Source organism: Sander vitreus, chromosome 24, assembly GCF_031162955.1.
Source record: "Sander vitreus isolate 19-12246 chromosome 24, sanVit1, whole genome shotgun sequence".
Lineage (NCBI taxonomy): Eukaryota > Metazoa > Chordata > Actinopteri > Perciformes > Percidae > Sander > Sander vitreus.
Window position 1 is genome coordinate 535,001 of NC_135878.1, and position 10,000 is coordinate 545,000.

The window sequence follows — 10,000 nt, forward strand, 5'->3', positions numbered from 1 at the left end:
CTGACACAAATCTGACACTTCTAACGAGAAAGTTCCACCTGACTTCAATTACATTTAACATTTTTCACACATTTAGTGAGATGAAAGTAAGATCAGCCACTATAATAATAATAATAACATCAACTTATTTCAACAGAATTAAGAAAACAGATTTTTGCTGCGGTTTTTTTTCAGAAAATTAAAGCAGGACTCAGTTTAAGATGATATCATTTGTCTTTAATAAGTAAAATGTAAGTTTTTCATTGATAAATTGATGCTGTCAATATCTTGCACTAAGTTAAAGCTAAATGCAGCAGTGGTAGAGATGATCATGATCATAATCCTAAACATTCAATTAGACTACCCCCTAAAAAAAAGATCCTCTTATCTTTAAAAACACAGCATCCAGACCGGAAAAGTGCATCAATTTATCAATGAAAACTGAAATGTAACTTATTCAAGTGGCTTTTTGAGTCTGCAGGTTCATTGTAATGAAGCAGGACACTTTGAACTTTGAAGCTTTGATGCATAGCTGATGAACCTGGCACTCTGCTTTCTGTGTGTGTGTGTGTGTGTCTTTATATACTGACTGAATGAAAAACAACCCAAGGAAAATGCTGATGTTGAACAGATGTTGATACAGGGGCTTGAAAACCCGCCAAAAATAAAAGCAAAGGCTGTGCAAACAGCTGCCATACCTGCATGGTTGAATATCGCAATTCCCAAAGCGGTATTAATACTTGTTTTTACACTCCTTTGCACACTGACTATACAAACTAAAGTCCTGGGGTGTCATCATATGTCGGTTTGCACCCTTGAAGTCAGACAAACCTGTTCAGAGAGTTAAGAAACATTAAAGTGTGTGATTGTGCAGGCAGCTGTACATTTGTTACATCAAAAAACTTGATATTATCGTGTAGATTTATCGATCAGAGAATCACAAAACATTTGAATGTAGTTTGGTGAATGGAAAGCTGATCATAATGTTTTTTTAAGCATGGATTTTGCTGCATTTGGTATCCTTTAATGCTGCTGTTTACAGAGTTTAGAGACAGCTTTACGTTTGTTAAGTCTGTCAACAAACTTGGAAAGAGGATGTTTCCAAGTTTTTCCAACAACATAGTTGTCCAAAGTCCAAGAAATGCAGAAGTTATGAGTGTAGTTTGTTGGATGGAGAACTGAAAGAGCTGTTTTTTAAGCATGCTGCATTTGTGTGCTGGAGAAAACGTTGGACATCTGGGACTCCTGGCTTCCACCCCAGTGTTGTGTTCACTTTCCTAGAAACCCTGGACACACAAACATAAACTTGGGCAGCTCTGCTCGGTGTCGGCGGAGGTTTCGCTCCCTGCTGAGAGCCTTTTAGTTTCAGATGTTTCTCTCTGTGGCCGCTGTGTTGCAGACCTTCCACCTCGGTGCAGTGCGCCTGCCAGTTGGCTGCGTTAACGGCCCTGAGCAGAGCGGCTGTCAGCGGGGACATGGCACGGCGACAAGGCTCAGAGGAACAATTTACTCAGGGATGGCTGAAAAGAAGCTGAAAATGATCGACGACGCCACCTGCTTCGCCCACGTGTGTCCATCCACTCCAAGTGTCTGCGTTGGCGTATACATGCATCTACATCCAGGATATTGTGTGTTCATGTGTGTGTGTGTGTGTGTGTGTGTGTCTGTGTGTGTCTGTGTGTGTCTGTGTGTGACATGGCAGTGTTGAATCAGTCCCCTCAGTATAAGGTCAGAGCTTTTGTGTCGGCCGTCACGCGGCCTGAATGCAGATTGATGGGCTGAACCCTGCAGCCTGGCACCCCATTAGAATTCACAGAGTGTGTGTGTGTGTGTGTGTGTGTGTGTGTGTGTGTGTGTGTGTGTTTGCTAGTTTTAGATTTGTTTCAGTTTTTAAGAAAGGTTTAGTTTTAGTTTTTATACATTTAGTTTTAGTTTGTTTTTGTCCGGGCCAGGTATAATCCCACTTAAATCATTCACTGTTTTTGAATAAAGAGAAGGAAGTCGAGTCCTTATATTTGCCACATTTAACCATTTGAACGCCAAGGACATCATGCACGTAACGTCCCCATTTCTCTGTTTGCTCGAGCACTGTGTTGTGGTAAAGCTGGCCTAAAAAACAGAAGAGAGTCATCATTTTTGTAGCCACAGATTTTCAGTGAAGATCATACAGAAATGCAGAAATGTCAGTTTTATTTAAGCCTAAATTTTGCTTTTTACTACGACATTATAAACTGTTTTGGGAAGCCGGGGTAACTCGCATGTTACACAATCTTTGCTGCAACACAGTGCGGCTTCTTTATGTCTTTGTCTGTTATTCCACACTAAACATTTTTCACCAGAAACCAATCAAGACCTAAATATTTGCCCAATGTCCCAGTAAGCCAGCTAGAGCAGCTGCTGTCTTTCTTTTTCAACGATCACGTGATTCAAAAACACTTTCTGACCACTTAATATCAATTACTTATTCACATTTGTCATCCTCGTCCTCCACCTCTTTCTGTCTTTGAGGGTATCTTGTCCTGGAGTTCATGTAAAAATCTCATTACCATCTCAGACAACGCAGCTGGTGATCTGTGACCAATTAATTCTCTCTCACACCGTCATTTAACTATCCTCCTCGAACTCATTGTGAGACGACCACTCCCCAACAGCCGCCATTCAGCGTACTTAATCAGAGTCCCCCGTTTGTTTATATCTACATTACAGGCATCTGAGATGTTGCCTTGGTCCCTACAGTTCAGAATAAGTGAGCTATGTCACGTTTGATTGAATACTTGTTGACAGACCTGCAAAATCTGCACCTGCAGCTCAACTTAAGATAACATAAGATAAGATAGACCTTATTAATCCCACACTGGGGAAATTCCTTTGCTAACTTAACCTCTTGTTTTCATTTTGTAGGCACTTAACTTCTTGATTTTTTATCTCGCCTGGGCGACAGCGGTGCTCCAATCTGCAGCAGCCTGATCTAACATCCAAGCTGCTGCTGAGTAATGACTCGGAGATTACCTCGTCTTGTGATAGATGAGGTAATGCATGTCGAGGCTCGCTTTGATGATCACCAACAAAGTCTGCTCCCTCGAATACTTTGACTAGCATTTGTGTACATTTCTGTAGTATGAAATGCAACATGTGTGGAAGCTTTTGCGATGCCTGGTTGGTCTTTTCCTCTGATACACAGATAGGCTGTGTTCTGTATTTCAGCTACAAAATCTCAAGTTCATGTGCCGAACTCTACGTCCTCTTTCGCTCTGATTTCACACAAACTGTCAATCTCATTTCCTCTGGGTCTGATCTCAGAGTTCAGGAGGCTCAGACATGACAAATGACTCATCTTCTTCCCCTGACAGCTGTCATTCAGCTCGTGCTCTCCTTGCATCTCTCTAGCTCTGGTGCTTCGTTGGTACAAAAGCAGGAAGTGATGTGAGACTGTTGGTCCACCATTGGGACATTTGAAATCAAAGCTGGTTGTACCAGGTGGTTTACATGCACATAATAATCCAGTTTTCGCTACTTATTCTGAAAAAGACATTATTCCTCCAAGCTGTTTACACAGATAATAAAAGTGAATATTCCACTAATATTCCCGTTTACATTCAGCCGTGCAAAACAGGATTTTTCCCCAGTTTTCCAGCGGTGGCGGACTTGTTCAGCCGTGTGAACACAGCCTCCCTCTTTCATTCCTTCAAACACCTTCTTGAAAAGGTTGCCGTTGCGATGTGGGCTTTTCTTTTGGGCCTTAAACCGTTAACAGGCAAGATGTCGCAAACTGTCACAAACTGCAGTAAAAACCCTGATTGAGATGCAGATTCTGAATGTGCTGTTTACATGTCCAAAGAATGCTTCTAAAACCTGAATAATACCAACATATCACACACGTCTTAATCAAAAAAGAAAGCTTTGTAAGCACCTCAAGATAAAGTACCTAACATGTAAAACACAGTAAATTAAAGAGCTTCTAGTCCTGTTTCATCAAACCATCCATTACCCAGAAGAACTTAAGGATATTTACACATCTCGGCTCAAGATCAAAACTTTATCCTTCCTTAATGGGACCACTGGCTTGCCCGAAAGACACACAATGAAAGCCCAATAAATGAAGAGATGACTCAAATGCATCTTTCATGTTTGGTTTAGTTCAAGCACTTGTGGTATGTGTTAGTTGTGGGAAATTTGCAGGGGAAACAGAAAGGATTAATCTGTAGAAACTTATCTCTAAGAAAGATGTTGAATGAATTTCAGATTGTGGCTTTGAATCCCACAGTTGCCTTGCTTCCAAAACCTTTTAATGGGTCCACAAATGAGCTGATGGTCCCCAAATAAAAAGCCTCTGACCATTTGCAGTCTGCTGGTTGCAGCGGCCACGGCTTCTGAGAACCAGCTAATGTCATGTAAATGGTTTCTCTTGCGTCTTCATTCTTCCAGTTTTGTTGCTGCATCTCCCGCACTGCCTGGCCCTGCGACACGCTCTCAGGCCTCATTGTAAGGACAGTTAGGCTCCATAAGATCTCATTTTCAAGCAGCATTCAATGCAATGCCTTTGAAGCTTTGTGTGCCGCTCTCTTAAGCCCCCCCCCTCGTTCTCATATTTAGGCCAATTCGGAGGCCAAGTGGCCCTGCGCCCAACCCCTTCCTGTCACAGTCCGCAGGATCTGTGCTGCCACCATGAACTGAGTGAAGCCAGTTTTTTTTTTTTTACACTCTGGAGTTTTACTGAATGTTTAGCTGACAAATCTGCTACATTTGAATCCATCCTATAATAATCTGGGCTGCTCTCATTGCAAAGCAAGGATCCCCAACAACGCCGAGGAAATGTGGTCTTCAATACAGAAGATTGCTCAATTATATTAGATTCCTTTAGAAACCTTTTAGATGTACTTCTACATCCATGGTAAAAAGACATGAACCCATGCTAAAGGCCTTTGGAATTAAAATACCCCCACATCATCTCATACCCTTCACCATACCCCCACATCATCACATACCCTTCACCATACCCCCACATCATCACATACCCTTCACCATACCTAGAGATTGGCATGGGGTACTTCCCATAAGATCATCTCTCAATGCAGATCAAACCAGCTATTAGACTAACTGAAATACAACCATGTTAATCTCTAGGTATGGTGAAGGGGATGTAATGATGGGGGGGTATGGTGAAGGGTATGTGATGATGTGGGGGTATGGTGAAGGGGATGTGATGATGGGGGGGGGGTATGGTGAAGGGTATGTGATGATGTGGGGGTATGGTGAAGGGTATGTGATGATGTGGGGGTATGGTGAAAGGTATGTGATGATGGGGGGTATGGTGAAGGGTATGTGATGATGTGGGGGGTATGGTGAAAGGTATGTGATGATGGGGGGTATGTTGAAGGGTATGTGATGATGTGGGGGTATGGTGAAGGGTATGTGATGATGTGGGGGCCAAGGGAACTTTATCAGGATCATAGTATCCTGGATCCATGAAATAACTGGCCTTTCAAAATAAAAGTCTGCCTGCCTCTATGGGAATCTAACATAGGGGTGTACTGACTTATGCCCCCTGTATTTTAAGGAAGAACATTTATTTATTTACGATACATTATTCATTCACAAAGAAAATTGGGGTCCTTAAAGGTTGGATTTTTCCTCATTTTTTAATTAAGGCATTAAGATCAATTTCCAAAAGATGATTTTTGTATTCCTCTTTTTAGTCGACTTTAGCATGGGTTCATAAACTTATGAGCACCACTGCATTAAAAGCTCGAAAAAAAACGATTTCAGATCACTAAACAAATAATTTAATTGGAGAATCGATAATCTTAACCGAGCCCTACAGTAGTTCTTACAGATGTTCAGTTTTTGGTAGTGGTTCAAAGTCTTTTAAGTGTTACTTTATTAATAATCAATCCGTCTATGTGTCAATGTGTTTTTGTTCCTTTAGATGACATGGTGACCTCCAAGTCCAGCCTGTTCTTCCTGATCTCCAGCGAGGGGAACCAGAACCTGTACGTGATGCAGGCCACTCTCTGGCTCTACTTCAAGCTGCTGCCGCCGCCTTCGGAGGTGCGCTTGAGGCGGAAGGTGACGGTGAAGGTGTACTACCAGGAGCCGGGCCTCGGCAGCAAGTGGGATCTGGTGGAGAAGCGTGTGGAGCTGAAGCGCAGCGGCTGGCACACCTTCATGCTAACGGACGCCGTGCGGTTGGTGTTTGAGAAGGGCGATCGTCGCCAGAACTTGGACGTGCGCTGCGACGGCTGCGAGGCAGAAGGCGTCGTGCCCATCCTGCTCAACCACAACGACGAGTCGCACCGGCCGTTCCTGGTGGTGCAGGCGCGACAAGTCGAAAACAAACACCGCATCCGCAAGAGGGGGCTGGAGTGCGACGGCAGCAGCAGCCTGTGCTGCCGCCAGCAGTTCTACATAGACTTCCGGCTCATCGGCTGGAACGACTGGATCATCGCGCCGTCGGGCTACTATGGGAACTATTGCGAAGGGAACTGTCCGGCCTACATGGCGGGCGTCCCCGGGTCGGCCTCGTCCTTCCACACAGCGGTGGTGAACCAATACCGCATGCGTGGGATGAGCCCGGGCTCCATGAACTCGTGCTGCATCCCCACCAAGCTCAGCACCATGTCCATGCTCTACTTTGACGACGAGTACAACATCGTCAAGCGGGACGTTCCCAACATGATCGTTGAAGAGTGTGGCTGCGCTTGAGTATGTTTTACTACCGTTTATTTAAGGTGGAACTGAAGAACTTAAACTGCAAACAGATTCATGATAATACAACAACAACAAAATGAATATAGAAACAGAATATTTATGGACGATGAAGAAAACACGAGCACACACAATCTCATCCACACATATCTACACTCCCTCATGTATGCCTGCACAAAAACCTGTATATATATTTATGTCTGTTGATATATTTCGTTATAAAACTGTTTCTGTGTAGAAACAATTCAGTCTCCTTCAAAGGGATGTGAAAAGTTCTCTTCCAAATCTTTAAAAATCCACTTCGGAGAAACAATCAATCTCTGCAGTTCCTCGTTAAATATCTCTAAGATAGAGAGTAATGTAACCTACTAGCCTTTACAAAGCAGCATCAGTTGATGTAATTCCCTGCTATCAGTCATGTTGTTAGAGTAGGTACCACTTGTGTAGAAGTTTTGGAATTAAACTCTTCATGTGTAGAACATAAACCCAACCTTGAGCGTGAAAATAACGTCTCCAGAGGAGCCTTACATGAGTCACAAAGAAGATCGGGGTGATTCAACTAAGCCTCTTTTTGCAAGAGAATCGTGTGCAAACACACAGGACAAGCACTGAAAATGTTATCAGTCAAACTTCACCAACATACAGCACTTCTGGCCATTCACACTACGTCTTAGAGAAACTTCCACGATAAAACGAGTGGATACGAACTTTTGGACGCATTCCAAAAACAGATGGACACTGAAAAATCTGTAGAGACTTTTCAACAAGGTTGACGCAGTCAACAAACAGTGAAATAATCCTTTAAACTAAAAGGTAGAGTGGGAATGTGACACCTGAAATTCACTGGAGGTTGTTTCCACAGCTCTGGATTCTTCTCTTTTCATTATGTTAATTGTTGAGGACGCACTGTTGCATGTTTCTAAAAGTTGGAAGAGTATTTTAACTTTTTATCGGGTGACCCTGGCTTGTGATGGGATTTCTTCAGATCTTACCAAGTGTAGAAAGGCAGAAAGGGATGTTATGATAAACATTTCCCTCAAATTCTCAACTCACCACAAGATAAACGGGAGGGGGCAAATAGTTTGAGAGCATGATTTAGGCTACATCTACACTACTACGTGTTACGCCTCTCGTCCGTACTACTGCGGCCTTTCCGAGCTCCTAAAACGGAGACATTTGGAAACACTGCTGTCCCCGTTTTGGTTTGAAAACTCCGGGTTTGCTTTGTAGTCTGGATTGGCACAATGGGAGACATTTGGAAACGACGACACATGTCAGTCAGTCTAATCGGTTAGGTAGCTTACAGACCTTCCAGTAACAGTTCCACCTCGTCCTCGCTCCAAGATAATACATCCCTGGTCTTACTTTTCACCGTTGTTGTTCTTTCTCCGAAGTAGTTTCTGTATAACCTACTTCTACATCCATGATTTTAAACCGCAGAGTAACGTCAGGCAATCTGCTTCCTGTTTACACAGGCGCGCACATGGCAGACAATCCCAGACATGCCCAGTGTGTGTGTGAACGGTCATGTGATATGTGTTGTCAGACACGTTAATATGGACGCAGATTAGTTCCGCTACTGAAGCTAAAATTCTTGTGGACGGAAATCGTTTTTCGTCTCAAAAAGCTGCTTAAAAATGAAAACGTAGTAGTGTAGATGTAGCTTCCAGCCCCCCAACTGGAATATTAAGGTTTCAATAAGTACACGTACAATACGTCACGTACAACCCCAAACAAATACTCTTTGCATACGTGGAAATGGTGAAATGAATATCAGGAACATTTATCCGTTTTTGGTAACGTTTGGATCGTGAAAGAAAACCCTTCCTTCAGCTTCAGATTCGATCACTTCCTGTTGTTCAAATCAAAAGAAAAATCCAGTCAGTGAAAGTGAAAAGTTGCCATATTGCTCAGTTTAGTGACGTGCAACTTCGCACTTCCTCGACGCACACTTTGATAGCACTTGCAGATTAAAAAATGCCTTTAACGAGCCCTGGGTGGTGCACCATTTGCCCACAGTCCTTCTAAAAGAAATAAGTGCCGCATGAGCTATGCAATGTATATTATTTACCAATTTCCATTTCAATACTTGAAATGTAAGTGTGGCAAAAAGGGGCAGTTTGGGCTTTGGATACGAGGCAGGAGGAGTTTCTGTTAATGACTGAAAATGTGTTTCTGGTAGAAGATGGTGATGTCTTGAACTGCGACAGAAAGAGTTGATCAGTCAAGTCAAAAGTCAAAAGAAAAAACAGTAACTGTTGACAAGTCTTCTCTCCGTTCGACCCTGTGTCCTGAAAGTTACACTTATATTCTACTAAATGGTTTTTGCCAAATATATTTGCTAAACTAACCGAAATGAAGATATTAAAATCAAAAGTAATGAGGTAGGAACGACAAGGAGTATTTTCCATAAATGCCAACATGTCAGTTCAAATATATTCTGACAGAAACGTAATTTCTGGATCATGTTTTATTCCAGTCCATGAAAACGTTACGTTCAAAGTTCCTTATATCTGTCGCATTACATTTCTGTCTAAATATATTTGTTGTTGCATTAGTATAAAGTGATTATTAGGACACAGGGTTGGAAAAAGATGGCAGCTGGAAAGTGTCCATCGTGTATAAGAAAACAAAAGAGTAATGGTTCCCAACTACACACAATGATGGTATTATTTTCTTGAAATACACGAGATAATTGTACATCTTTAAACAAACCCATCAAATAATCACAATAATCACGTATTGGTTATACTGTTGACAACTTGTTGACTTATACAACCTATGAAAAGTGCTAAAATGTGGACATATCTTTGTTTTGGATGGGTCACAAGCCTAAAAAAGGTTGGGAACCATTGTTGTAGAGTTTATAAAATAATACAACACTGTTTCTTTGTCACATTATGAGGCCATGTTAGTTTGAAATAGAGCAGCATGTTCTAGGAAATCTGCTTTATTGTGCAGAGGACAAAATAGATTAAATCAGTGTTATTGAATAACGAAATTAAAAGATTAGTTTTCCGTCCTTTATGTAATGATCAATTGAAACCACTGAAAGATAAAAGGAGGCTAACTGGGGCTAACTTTGACCCAGATGTGGATGCATTTTGGAGTCTAAATGAATGGGTCCCAGTGGAGTTCCCAGTTCGGCACCGAAACACACTTTGAGACACAGTTTCAGTCACTTTGACATCACTTTGATATTTTCAGGTTATTTCACGAGTCCATTAAACTCGTCTCTCATTCCCAGGCTTCACCGCTACCAGTTACACATTTAAAAGGTCCAACCTGGACCCTATTTTCTCTTCTTTTTATGTCT

The 10,000-nt window shown here is 42.1% G+C and overlaps 1 protein-coding gene across 1 annotated transcript in view; it reads left to right on the plus strand.

Moving 5' to 3' along the window:
- Nucleotides 1-10,000, plus strand: part of LOC144512903 (inhibin beta B chain) — a 12,308-nt gene that overhangs the window by 1,027 nt on the left and 1,281 nt on the right. The window contains exon 2 of the mRNA XM_078243875.1: nt 5,906-10,000. This exon is cut by the window's right edge and continues 1,281 nt beyond it. Within this exon, the coding sequence (XP_078100001.1) occupies nt 5,906-6,681 (776 nt within the window). The 3' untranslated portion in view covers nt 6,682-10,000. The remainder of the gene's footprint in view (nt 1-5,905) is intronic.